At 41.6% G+C, this 14,037-nt stretch overlaps 1 protein-coding gene across 3 annotated transcripts in view; it reads left to right on the top strand.

The window, feature by feature from the left end:
- Positions 1 to 4,270: 4,270 nt before the first annotated feature.
- Positions 4,271 to 14,037, top strand: part of GK (glycerol kinase) — a gene marked incomplete at both ends in the record, with an annotated part of 33,895 nt that continues 24,128 nt past the window's right edge. For all 3 annotated transcript variants that reach the window (XM_084269941.1, XM_084269939.1, XM_084269940.1), the window contains 5 exons: positions 4,271 to 4,348; positions 11,498 to 11,571; positions 12,226 to 12,332; positions 12,874 to 12,951; positions 13,793 to 13,872. In XM_084269941.1, coding sequence (XP_084126067.1) covers positions 4,271 to 4,348; positions 11,498 to 11,571; positions 12,226 to 12,332; positions 12,874 to 12,951; positions 13,793 to 13,872 — 417 coding nt within the window. The remainder of the gene's footprint in view (positions 4,349 to 11,497; positions 11,572 to 12,225; positions 12,333 to 12,873; positions 12,952 to 13,792; positions 13,873 to 14,037) is intronic.

Below are 14,037 nucleotides of genomic sequence, written 5' to 3'. Positions count from 1 at the left end.
CTAGATTAAATAACTTGATAAACATACGTTTTTTTAAAAAAAAAGAGAACAAAAAGCTAACAAACTGCAGCTGCTACAAAACCAGTAGAGGAGTGTCTCTGTTTTAATGCGTCCCTTCAGTGCCGTGTACATTTTCCTCCTGGAGTAAATTTTGCAGTAAGGTGCCATATTTTTGTGTGGAAGCTAGAGGCCCAAGTATCTCAGAGTTAAGGTTTCTGAAGCATGGAACATCCACTATACCACTAACAAATATTTGTATTTCTCAGAATTACTTATTTTAATTCCCAGGAATGCTTACTTTAATCTATGTGAAATTAATGGGGATTATTTTTTCCGATTTCCTCATTTTTGTTTGAGTAATACTATGCATGCAAACATTTACTGGCAGAATGGCTGCTTTTCAAAATACTTGGTATTAGTTGCCTTTACAATATGAATTTCTTTAATCTGTTCTAATTTTGTCCACCAGAAAGACTGCAACGGTTGCTCAGGGCTTGAACAGTGTGAGAGTGATTCTAAATATAAAATGTCATTCAGGGAAAACTATTGTCTAATATCAGGTCAGAAGTAAAGCACATCCTGCAAGACATTCATTGCATCACAGCAGTCGTGGCTTCACAATAAAACTGTTCTTGCCAAATGGTGACAGAGTACTGCACGTGGACACCTTCCAAAACAAACCAAGAAGAGAGAACACAGAATTGTGGGTTCTAATCTCCTTCCTTGGGATCTGTGAAGAGGTTCCCTGCGTACAGGTGCTGCAGACAATCTAGACAAATGAACGGGCATTGCCAGCCAAGGTCATGATCTGTTTGTGTCTGCCCCCTGAGCCAGCGAGGGAGTCTGAATTTATCCACATGTGCCCCCATACGCGCTCTCACACATACCACTCATCTTCCCAGTAGGCAAAAGGGTGTATGTGACAGCGTGACTCCCTATCCTGGCACACCGCACACTTTGTGCTTACACCTGTTCCAGGCTAGGTCAAAATATTTGCCTTTGACTCTTCCTGGGCGAGCACAAAGGCCAAATGTCAGTAAGGAAAAGCAGGATCCAATAGCCAAGCCCCCTCTGTCACTAAGAGACAGAAGGGAAAGACATGTGGGCCACTGGCATCCACTCTTTAACTCACACAGTATCACATGCTTGGAGTAGCCTGACACAGTCACATTTTGTCCTTAACTTGAGGTCAATAAAAAAGAATCAGCCAGAAAGAGCAGAATTTAATCACCAACATCCCTCCATTTTGCTGAGATGGGGGAACAAAACCAAAACCAGAAACCACAAACCAAAAGCAAACAACTGGGTTAGTTTAATACTGAAAATGGTTCTTTAGGAACCATAATGTTGTCTCTGAAAAATGTGTTGTAAATATTCATGTGCTTAATGAATGTGTTTCAAATGTGTTCACTACCTTAAAATATCCCAAAAGCCAGGGGGCTATATTCAGAGGTTGAGAAAACTTCCATTCCAGTTCAGTCTGCAGAACAAGAGGTCAATAACTTTCATGTGGATAAAGAGCACCGTTGGCAGGAATCCGCAATGAAAACATTGCCATCTTCCTAACGTATTATTTTGGGGAACCAAATTAAAGTTCTCCAAAATCAATGGGAGCTTCCATGACTTCTGCCAGGCTTGAAATTGTTATAGGAAGTATATAGTAACTTCTAAAATCTCTCCCTGTGTCACAAATAATATATATACTAGGCTCTCAACTAGCACTTGCTAGATATGAGCTTGACTCCCTCCGTCCCCCCTTTTCTCCTTCCCCCCCCCCCCCCATTTTATACATTCTTCAGTAGGGGTACAGAATAGCTAACAACTTAAGCTGCACCATTTAGACTTGCCTCAGTGAGATCTGAGCCAGAAGCAGAAGAAATTAGTTCACACAGGTATCCATGTTCCTTCCTTCAAAGGAAGATAGAAGTCATTTAAAGCTCTCTCTTGGCAGAGCACAGCCTCACGCCATCTTACTGTAAAGGTATGGACACCCTTCCTTCCCCTGCAGGCAGACTCCTTGGGATGGCACCCACTACCTGTACTAATAACTCTGCAAACAGTAACACTCAGGTATTATATAATAAATGCCACAGGGAAAAAAAAATGTTGTCTTCAAGGTCTGAATAGAAATGGAAAAGAACAAAGAGCACACTGTTGAACAAGCTAGGAAGAACAAGCTATTTTCCCTGAGACTATTTTCTAGTTTCTGACAAAATTCTTCCTCCTTCTGTCTCTCTTGCTTGCGTGTCTGTTGCAGTCTAAAGAAATGGCATAGGTTGTCTCTGCCAGCCCTCCTCTTTCCTGGTCTAAAGAGCAGGCACTGCCAAAGAATATCCAAGAAAATGGTAGATCTGCACCTCCTGGAAAATTTCTGTAACTTGGTGATCTCAATAAATTTTACGTAAGTGCAGTACTATTTCATGTTCTTCATAAATATCGGTCATGATACTGCTTCCTCCCTTTGTGGATCCTGAGATAGCTCAGCCTTCGCTGAAAATAGTCATGCCTTACCTTGAGTTAAAATACGTTCAAAACACCATACGGTAGTTTTAGAAAGAAAAAAAGATAACACAAACCCCACACTTTTCCTAGCAATTATACTAATGAATTCTGACCTAACTAAGATCCCATGAGATTAAGTCCTTGACTCGCTAATCTACATGGAGATGCTGTAGTCTTGCATAAGATTTTAAAGTCAGCTGCGGTTGTTCCCTGTGTCTTTAGAGTAGAAGCTGCCTGCACCGTATACTGTGACAACTGAAGTAGAGGATGGGGGTCTCCTGCAAAATTGGGAGGAATCATTACAGGCATTCTAGCATGACCAGCCATGGATCATTCTCTATAGGTTGCAGCACATCCCTGAGCAAACTGATCTCCGAACTACAGCTTAAGTTCTAAGAAAAAATACCAGTCTTTGCTACAAAGTTTTAGAATAATAGAGAATCCTTCGTAACACTTGGTAAGCAGTTCCAGTGTTTCATTGCTCTCACTCTTGAAAAAATGGATCTTATTACTAAACTGTACTTGTCTCATTTCAGATTTTGTAATTATGGGCTGCAACTGAATCCCTTGCTATCCATTACACATTAGCAGATAGCGCTTGTCACATCCCGTCCAAGGCCCCCAGAAGCTAGCTGAAGTGCTAGCAAATAAAAAAATGGCATGTCAGAAGCGTTGGGTAAGATGTCACGCAAGAGACTACCGAGAGGAGGCAATCAGATTTTGCTTATCAGGCAGCGGTGCCGGCAAAACGCCATGAGTTCAGACAGCTACCACTAACGGGGAGTTACAACAAAGACGAATTTAATGGTGTCTGTGGGGGCTGACTTGCTGGCACCGTGTGGCACAAGGTAACATCTCATGTGCTTTAGTCAGCACTGCTCGCTTTTGCAATTCTGCCACGGGTCTTGCAACACCAGCAGTTTTTCTTGAAGCACTAGTTACCAACATACAACAACAAAGGAGGATCAAGATGTTTGTGCGGGGTTTCTTTAAGTTAATGACCATTTTTGCTAGGCGCAGGGTAAAGCTTTGAAAGACTGGAACACGCCCCTTTGGGGCTGCAAACGGTTTTCCAGCCGATGCCGTGGCTAGGGTGGCTCAGTTTTCAACACTTCCTCGGCAATTCTGGCTCCGAACAGGAACGTTTCCAGCGGACATCCCGGCTTGGCACCTCCCGAGCGCTCAACCTCCGCGGCTGGCTCCCGCCTCCGGGCCCGGGAGGAGCTTCTTTCCGCGCTCCGAGCTCGCAAGCGGAGCAGGCTGCGCCCGGGGGGGGGACGCCGCCGCGAGGCACAAATGACCCCCGACTGGGGCTGCCGGGACCCCGTTCAGCAGGCTCTGCCCTCCGAAGACCCCCGCCAGACGAAACGGACTTCCCTCAGGAAACGCCTCAGATTTCCCGCGCCTCCCCTCACGCCAACGGCTCTCAGGGGACGGTTGGCGGGGAAGGAGGCGGGGGGGAGAGGGGGGGAGCGAGGGCGACGGGGGACGGGGACACACGACTGATACGGCCGCGCGCCGCCCGTCACGTGACGCGGCCCCCGCCTCCCGGCCCCGCCCCCGCCACTCCGCCCCCGCCGCGCCCCGAGCGCTGGTTGGCTGCCGCCTGACAATACGCGCGGCAGCGCCCCCCGCCCCGCCCTCCCGCCGGTTTCACCCCGGCCGCCACGCGCCGCTGGCCGCGAGCCGCCGCGGCAGCGTCGTTACGGGAGTTACCCGCCGGTGGAGGGTAGGCTGAGGGGACCCAGCGGGCGGCTGAGTGGGGCTCATGGCCGCGTCCGACCGGATGGTGCTGGGGCCACTGGTGGGCTCCATCGATCAGGGTACCAGCTCCACTCGCTTCCTGGTGAGCACATCGCGGGGCTCGGGGCGGCCCCGGGCGCGGAGGAGGGCGGGCGGCAGCCCCCACGGCCTGAGGGAGCCGCTGCTTCCCGCTCCTTCCCCCTCCCGCATCCTCGCGAGGTGCCTCCGGCCCCTCCTGTGCCCTTGGGGAAGGGCAGGGGGAGCGGGCCGCGCCGGGCCGGCTCGGCGCTGCCTCGGCTCCCGTGTCCTGCCCTGGGCCGGCATCCTTTCAGCCCCATGGCAAGCCGGGGCTGCCGCGCCGCGGGGAGAAGCGGGCGCCGGTGGACACGGGCGTGACGGAGCCGCTGACCGGCGGCGAACCGCGGGGGTCAGTCTGCCGTCGCCTTCCCGTCGCGCTGGGGAGCGGGCAAGCGTTCGCCGTCCCGCGGAGAATGAGGGGAAACGGGCCGGGATCTGATACCGGCAGCGCCCGCCCGGGCCCAAAGAGACCCGGAGGCCGGGGAGTCTGGCTGCTGCCTGAGAGGGGCCGCGAAATCCCGCAGCGTCGAGTTGCGTGTGTTGTAAAGCTGTCGGGTATCTTGTCCTGAATGAAATTAAATGGACAAGGTGCTCGGTCGCTGGAGGGATAGATTGAATGAGCTCAGTGTCTGTGACTCGGTGCTGTTCAGACGATGCAGTGACTGCTGTGTCCCCCTCTGAAATCTGCTTGGGCCTGTTGGAGTGACGGCTGCAATTCCAGATGCTGCCACCCTCGTGTCAGTGCATCCTGGGCACTGTAGGTATTCAGGTGACTGAGCTGGTACACCTTGTGAAAGATGAGCCAGTTGAAACTCTGGAGGAAAATAGTTTGTTTAAGGTTGGGAGGATTATTTTATATATATATATGTATATGCACCTTTAAGGATCTAGTTATTTTCATATTATGCAATAGGCAGTAATTAATGTTGTTAAATATTAAATTTACTATATAAACTTCCAGTTTCAAAATCTCTACAAATGTCCTGTCACCTAGTCAGTAATTTGCCTCTAATCCCAGTGATAATTTCTGCTGTGGAAGTAGAATAGAGATAATGACTAGATACAAAATGTTGTCAGATATGCACATTTTTGAACTGGGATGATGAATGTTTTGGCTTGTCCTTGTTGGGGCTTCTCTCATGTGGAATTTTCTTTCATGAAGCAGGACACTAGAATATCTTCTTGACCTGTGTTACCATTATTACTCAATATCATGACCTTCATGGGATTGTCAAATGACAAAACACAGATCTGGGGGTGGAGAGAAACTCCAAACTGACAAATGACACCAGCAGGCTATCTTGAGTGTCAGTCAGGAGTCCTTTTTGAAAAAGAATTTGGAAAAGTTCCCTGTAACATCTGAAGATAAATATCTGGTGTACTTATATGCCATGTTAATTTTTTTTAGCCCGAAAGGATAACCCTAGTAGAACTAAAAGAGATACTGTAAGCTCTATTTTACAAGTATTTTTGCAAGTTCTTCTAACAAGGAATTTTTTACACTAGATGCATTCATCAGTGAGGGTTTTTTTCTGTCTACATGAGTTATGTTTCCTGTGTTTGAGGATTCAGGTGCTCACACAAATAAATAAGAGGCCATAATTTTTACCTTCATTTTTTTAAAAAAAGTGTATTGTGTTAGTCAATTTTAAATTCTTATTCTATCCATCTCAGTTTCTGTTAATTTGCTTCAAAATACAGCATTGACTTAAACTTGGCAGTGTCATCAAGCTATTATAATAATAAAGTTATGTGAATTTCAGTAAAAAAGATATATCATCACTGAATTAAATCATAATGCAGGATATGGGAGAAGAAGAGGTCAAAGTGTGCAAAGTGTCCAAGTCACAACAGTCATTCAGATAACAGCATATGTATCTGGATAATTCTGTGCTGGAAAGAGATTGCCACAGTTAGAAGGGAGACTTTGCTTTGAAATATTTTAAGCCAAAGTTTCCACCTCCACCAAGTCACCAGTCAAAATCAAATTCATGGCTACTTTGTACATGTCTATTCAGTAGTACAGTGCAGCCGTTGCCTAGTGTTTTAAGAAGACATGCAATTTTGAGCAGGTCAAAGATATCTGGGTGAAAAACTGGCTGGTCAAAGGGTAGTGCCAACAGTTCAGAGTCTAAATTTACAATTACAGGTGGCCAATTTACAAGTGGTGTTCCACAGCAGTCAGTAGGGAGGGCTGATATCTCATACTATTTGTCATCAACAGCCTGGAGGGTGGGTTGGAATGCCCTCTCAATTTTGCAAATGACCACAGACTAGGGGGAGGGGCTGACTGGAATTCCAGTTGGAGAAGGAGCCTAGCAGAAGTTCATGAAGTTCAGTAATGTTTAGCACTTAGGACAGAAGGCTACGAAACAGCTCAGGGAAAAATGACCCAGATTCCTGCTGAACAGAAAATTGAATGTAAGTGAGCAGTGTGTCCTTGTGATGGTGAAGATTAATCACATTAAGAAAAGTGCAGTCTGTGGATCAAAGGAAGCAATTATTGCCATTTGTGGCACTCAGGAAGCAGCAGAAAACACTGTGTCTGGTTTTGGTCCCCTCAGAGGAGGAGAGAGTTTGAAGCACTGTATTTTGTTCAGCAGAAGGTCACTAACATGATCGCTGTGCTGCAGCAGGAGGTGTGCAAGGAGAGGTTGGGAGATCAGGGATTCGTTCATCACAGGGAAGTGCCCTCAGCTACCTAACCAGTCGGTAGGAAAGACAGAACCAGCCTTTGCTCAGGTGTGCACAGAAGAAGTAACAGGCAATGAGCACAAATTGTGACAAGGGAAAAGTCAAATAGATGTAAGGAAGAAATGTTTCATTATGAGGGGCTATGGATCAGGGGCCCAGAAAGCCTGTGGAATGTACATCCTTGCAGATGTTTAACAGCTGGCAAGAAAAGGCCCTAATCAACCTGGTTTAACTTTAAATTTAATCTTACATTGCAGCAGGCTGGACTGGACAACTTTCAGAGATTCCTTACAGAATTAATTACTTTGTGTACAGGCACAGGTTTTGAGAGATTCTCCTGCTTATGAGAATGAGGTTGTATAAGCACAGATGATAAAGGAGCATCAGAACTTCAGTGCATTTCTGTTACTGTGACTCCTTATTTATTCTTGTCTCTCACACTCAATACACATACAGTTTTACCTTATGCTGTAGGTTTACCCTCTGGGGACCTTGATTTGGGTCTTTGCTAAGCTACTTGCTTTTGCAAAGTAAGCTGACTTTATTTTTGAGATCTGTTAAGTTGGGTTGGACCTGGATGACAGATTCAGAGTTACCAAGGAGAGCACAGTGCTTCGAGTACCACTGCAATTGCTTCAGACTCATGTTCTTGAAAGATACTAAGCAGGAAAATAAATTGAGTAGACTAAACAAGTGTACCCAGATGACTAAATTCTGGTTGAGATGTTTTGACAAATGGTTTCATCAAATACTCACATCTCTTGTGTTTCATTTTATGTTATTCAAGAATCAGCATAAAAATCCATTGTACCTTCTTTTGCTAAAAGTCTTGGGATCAGGAGCTGATGGCCAGCTGAACCACTGCCACATCTCTTGAAAGGTTATTGCTGGGTGAAGTCTTTCTGCCATTTAATCCAGGAACAGCAAGAATCAAAATATTTGGTGAAGTACATGTACAATGAAGCACATACACATTACTTGAGGTTCTAGGTTTGTCAGTCAGCCGCAATTTTGTTTTCCATCTCAGTGGGATATTTCTTTCTTCCTTCACTTTCATAATAAATATCCCAATAAAGCTATATCACATTGTAACCATTCCTTCAGTAAACAAAAACAAAAGCTGGCTTTAGATAAAGAAAAACTTAGTAGCCATTGAGTATACCCTTCAGTGGGGAATCCATTTCACCCTTCTACTGAAGTAACATGACATTTTGGGAAAAAGCAAAACTTGATTGTATAGTTAACAAGAAGGGTTAAAATATTGCAAATACTTTGATTTTTCCTTGAATTTTAGCTTTTGTCACTTAAAATACACGGTAGTTTTTTTCTTCCCACAGTCATAAGCACCTCCTCGTTGCAGGGAAGGAGGTCTGGTCATCTGGTCACAATCTTACCATCAGACATCATTCCTAGCAGCTTTGTTAAACCATGCTTCTTCACAAAGTCTGCCTGCCTGTCAATCATAGTTAAATGCTACAGGTGGAAATACTAGTCTGCCCTTCTTCCCCCGTGGGGTTGATTTCAGTGCAGCTTCTGAGCCCAGCTCTGAGCTCTGTCTGTAAATCCGTAGATGTTCCTTCGGGCTTAACAGAAACTCACAAAGATGCAGGGTAGTTTTAACAGCAGGCAGTGTTACCTGTAAAAATCTTCTTGCATCACCTCCATGAGCCTCATGTTTCTGTTAGCCTCATATTTCTTTTCATTCTTTGAAAATTGTTACAGCCGATGGATCTGAACTCTTTTTCACTCAGTTGATAAAGGCTCAATGCAATTCCATGCGACTGCATCCTTTCGTGTGATGTCTTGTATTATATTAGAGACCCTATAAAGCACTTGAATTAGGTGATCAGCCCTTGCACTGACTTTGATTCCCTCCCACCCCCCACCTCCACCCTCGCCTCCCCTACAAAAAGTAAGAGATCAGTATCATAATTTGGAACCAGTTCTTAATGAATATGAAAGGAAGGAAAGCAGTGACAGAAGTGCACTTCAAACCTGTTTCAACAGGAATGTATTGACTTTATCTGAATTACTCATACTTATTGTAACCTCTGTTACACCACTGTCAGAGAGAAGCAAGGACCATTTTGGGGGTATCTTTTTGCAATTTTTTTTGGGGGGGGATGGTGTAAAGAGGGAATGTCCCATTTGTTCCATTTATTCTCTGCTTTGTTTATCATTTTGTAGTTTAAATTTAATGACTCATTTATGTTTGGCATCCTTTTGTGTTCAGAATTCCATTTATCACTGTAGAACATGGTATTGTTCTCAGTGAAACTTTTTAATCCCTTGCCCTGAGGTACAGGGAGTGTCTGCTGCTTTTGTTGAGGATGTTATAAGCTTGTGGTTTTGTTTGTGGTTGATTAGGAGAGTGTGTTTGCCTGGTTCTTCTCTGTGGGCATGAAAAAAAATCTGTGCGTTTGTAGTGTTCTTGCTTCTGTTGGGAATTTATTACCATTAGCACAGCTTGCTTAGAAGGAGGCAAAAAGCCTTGCTGTGTTCAAGCTTCACCCTTTATTATCTGCAGGTCACACACTCCAGGTTCAATGAATGACCTTGTCTCATTTAATCTGTATTTATTTCCTACTAACAGTAAGAATCTTGATGCACTGCCTGCTGTTTCAAGGAATACTGAATGCTGAATGATTACTAAATGGTATTTAACGTTGTTAGTAGGTCAGATACAGACAGGTTCCATAAAAAGTCATCTATCTTTATCATAAAAACTTAGGAATGTTACTATGCTTTTTATGCTGTGTTAAGCAAAAAACCATTTCTGTAGACATGCAAAACTTAATCTCTCCAATTAATTATGTTGTATAGCATTTTAAGAGCCACATCCCGTTATATTAGTTCCTTCCAAACATGTGGTATTGACAATCTTCTCCCTTTTGTTAGGATAGCTACATGTTAAGAGACTAAGCTGGTATATGAAACACAGATAAATAAATATGGTAAAAAAATACATCAGTGCTTTTTTAATGTAATCTTTCCAACTGATAACAGAAAAGGGATGAACATGTACCCTTTTAAGGTTTCTTTTCTGGGCAGTGGAGGGGGAAAATTAGCTTTTAGTATTTTCCTGAGAGGTTGGGCTGTTCCCATACTTGGAGGTTTTCAAGACTTTCCTAGAAAAAGTCCTTGAGCAACCTGGTCTAATCTCATAGCTGATCCTGCTTTGAACAGGAGGTCTTACTAGAGATCTTTCAAGGTCCCTTTCAGCATGAATTACTCTGTGATATGTGACTAGAATGTTTCTAAACTTCAAAGTTTCACCCAAAAGATACACTTTCAGGTTTCAAAGAAACTGGGGGAATCAGAACTTCATCTGCTCTTTGTCAGATGAAACTATTCTAATAGTTTCAGAGTAAACTGTACAGAAATCAAGAGTTTATGGATTAAAAGCTTTAAGAGAAATTCTTAACATTTGTGGAATGAGAAGAGAGTATTACCAAGGAATTCTATAAAAGATTTAGTTATATCCTAGGGTGGACGGATACAACTAAACTTTTTACCATTAGCACAAGAGTGGTTCCTAAATCTGACACTCCTCTGCTTGCCATAAAAAGATAGAATGGTGACCTACGGGCACATTCTGCAGTCACCAGAGTGCTGTTAGGTTCTACTTTTTTTCCCAGTCCCTGAAGATTCTGCATGGTGCTAGTGAGAAAGAGCGATTTTAACAGCAACTTCATCACTGCCCAGTCAGTTACGCTGGTTTACTTATTGTCCAATTAAGTTGGGTGTTTTACTGGGTGTTCTCTTAGCTTGGCCACAGCAGATTACTTTTGGAAACCGGCCACTGATGGTTAATGAAGATCGTTGTGTATTCTAGCTGCAAGGCAGAGCCTCTAACTTGTGAATAGCCATTAGTACAGTCCTCAGGATTCTCTACTCTGTTGGTTTCTATAGCAGTATATACAAATCTAAGTCACTTTTCTGCATTCTTCTATTTTTGAATGTGTTATGTTACTGCAGTGATGTTCTTTTCTTGTCAGACTGTTTATGAGCTCTGTATTAGTGGTTTGTTTTCAAACAAACTGGGTTCTGCTTAGGTGCTTTTTCTTTCTTCATGGTTTGGTCGATTGTCTCTTAAAATCACTATTCCTAAAGGTGAGCTAACCAAAGAAAAGGCATAAGACAGGCATTAGAGTATTAGAGCAGGAACTAAAGAAAAGTTATTGTGATTAACAGTGGGTATTTTACTGGGAGGTATGTTCTAAAATGCATCATTAGTTTAATTTCTGCAACTTCCACAACAAAAAATGCGGTTCTTTCCCAGTCCATCAACATTAAAAAGCAGTTAATTTATTATAAAAATTCATATATCTGAATCAAAGTTATATAGATATTTGGGTTGATGATAGAAAATGAATATCAATTATCCCAGCACTGTATTTGTTCAAAAGAATAAATGTTAACTTACTGTTGTTTAAACGTCTGTGTTGATAGAAAATTCTGTTGTGTAATTTATTTGCAGGTTTTTAATGCAAAAACAGCAGAGCTCTTGAGTCACCATCAAGTTGAGATACAGCAGAAATTCCCTAAAGAAGGGTATGAATTTTCTGTGGGCCCTTTTTGTGTACATTTTGGTAAAGCTTATGTATTCTTGTCTATGAATGATCAAAACTGAGGTTGATTAATAGTTATTAAGAACATAGTATAAAACCACTATAAAACACTGTGTGGTAGGAAAAATGTCAAGAAACCCGTTATAGCTGGTGTCTGGTATGTGTTCTGGAGTTACATAAACTAAAAATACTGCTTTACTCTGACCATTCATTAACATATTACAAGTTTAAACTTTAAAGCTTAAAACTGAAGTTTAAATGAGATTTACAGTGGTAAAGCTAGTAAATTTTTGCAATTTAATCATTGACTCCAGTTTAGTCCATAGAAATTGCTTAGTTTATTGTATGAGATGTTTTTCTGGTTTGTTTGTTCTCAACTGACCTATCATTTGCTGCCAAAGCCTTCTGTATAGAATAAAGCAAAACAAAAATTTTTCGGTTTTGTTGTGAAAATACATCTTACTGTTTAAAAAGGGTTTGAAAATCATTATGTTTTTTCTAGATATGTAAAACATACTTTGTATTTATGATTGTGTCAAAATGCTCAGCTGGTTTTTCAGACTAGAATTTCTTCTTTTCCTTAAATGATTTTTTTTTTTTTGTCTTTTTATTAACTGATGTTTACTATTTGTTAAAGATGGGTGGAACAAGATCCAAAGGAAATACTAAAGTCTGTCCATGAATGTGTGGAAAGGACCTGTGAGAAACTGCAACAACTGAACATAGACATCACTAACATAAAAGGTATTCCTGGTACTTACGGGTAACTGAGGGCTTTAATATACCTCATGGTTGAGCAAGTCAGATTGTCTAGTTTTTAAGTCAGTAGAAAGGTCTCAGCATTTCTGGACCTCAAAGAAAATTTTAAAATGGAATTGAAAGCATTCTGGGAAGAATAATGAGAAAATAGGTCCTTTGAGTATATTAGCAATTCAGAATCCACAAAGTAGACTTAACCTAATCTTGCAAAATCAGAGAGACATTTAAATTAGGACTTATTGGGAATAGCTAGTTTCCCTGTCAGTGTTGTTGCCTCAGTGTGTGGCCAAAAAACAAACAAACAAAAGTGCACATAGGTTAAGCAGCAGAAGTTGAATAATGAGTTTAAGAAATAGTATTTCTAGATTGTGACATGAAAAAATTGGAAGCTTTTTATTTCCCATTTACTTTCCTCTTCTCCTTACCTGTTCCTCCCTCCTCTTCACCTCTCACTTCCCTCCCTTACCCCCCAAAAGGGGAAAACAAACCTTCTGAAAAGGATACTTCTTTCTATTTTGTCCTGAAGCCATTGGAGTCAGCAATCAGAGAGAAACAACAGTGGTTTGGGACAAGACAACTGGAGAACCTCTTTATAACGCTATTGGTAATCACTATGGTTTCTGAATATGTAATATCCTAAAATGAGTGTGTTGTAGAAAAATGCTTTCCCAGTTTTCTGTGCAAATCTCATTTAATACTAAAATGTTAATAGATTGTGTTATGGGCTTTTAACAAAAACAGTGGTCCTCAGGGGTTTTGTACATCCCTTACATATAATGAAGCTTCTCTATAACTGATCTTACTATATTTTCAAGATATTTTTGATTTATTTTTAAAAGAAAAATGTAGGTTTAATGAATACTTACTGATTTTTCAGCTTTATTTTTAATTTATCTTGGCTTTTCAGATTATGTCAGCTGAGAAATGGTAATTGTCTAATTTGATCTCTTAGGCCATGTCAAATGCCAGATTTAGTTTCCAATAGTATCACTGAAAAAAACCCAGGACCCTTCTGTATTCAGATACATGTTGTTTATAGCTTTATCCCAAGCCCAGCTGTACCCTGATAACTGAGACAGCACTTCAGTTCAAAGTTTTCATAGTGTTAGTAAATAATCAACCTATTATTTGTTTTAACTTCCTAGTTTAATGACAGTTGTCTGCTGTAAACAAAGTAGTATTAGTCATAGAGGAAAATATATATATATGCTATTGTGTGGAAAATCTCAAATTATTTGTTCTTCTAAATCAAATGAGTTTATCTAACCATTTTTAATTAACAGTGCTTTAAAAATACAACAGCAATACCATATTGTTTCAACTGCATGAAAAGCTAAAAGTAAAGACAAGAATTTATTGTGAAAAGCCCTAGTTTTGTAGAATAAGCTTGTACATGTCACTTTTCATGTATTAGACTAGTTGATCAGTTAATTTTGTGATTTTAGTGTGGCTTGACCTGAGAACCCAATCAACAGTTGAGCGGCTTCTTAAAAGAATTCCAGGAAAAAACAAAGCATTTTTTAAGGTAAGAGATATTTCAGAGTTTTTAAATAGTGGCTGAACTGATACTGCTACAGTATATAATGTCCTGGAGATGTGCATTTAAAATTCCCCAAAATAAAGTACGTCAGTTACAGCTTCAAAAATGTTTTTCAAAGTAACTGATTTACACTCCTTATATATCTCACTA

The sequence above is a fragment of the Gallinula chloropus genome (genome assembly GCF_964237585.1).
Source record: "Gallinula chloropus genome assembly, chromosome: 1".
Lineage (NCBI taxonomy): Eukaryota > Metazoa > Chordata > Aves > Gruiformes > Rallidae > Gallinula > Gallinula chloropus.
The sequence above is the reverse complement of the archived record's forward strand: the minus strand, read 5'-3'. Positions and strand labels throughout refer to the sequence as shown.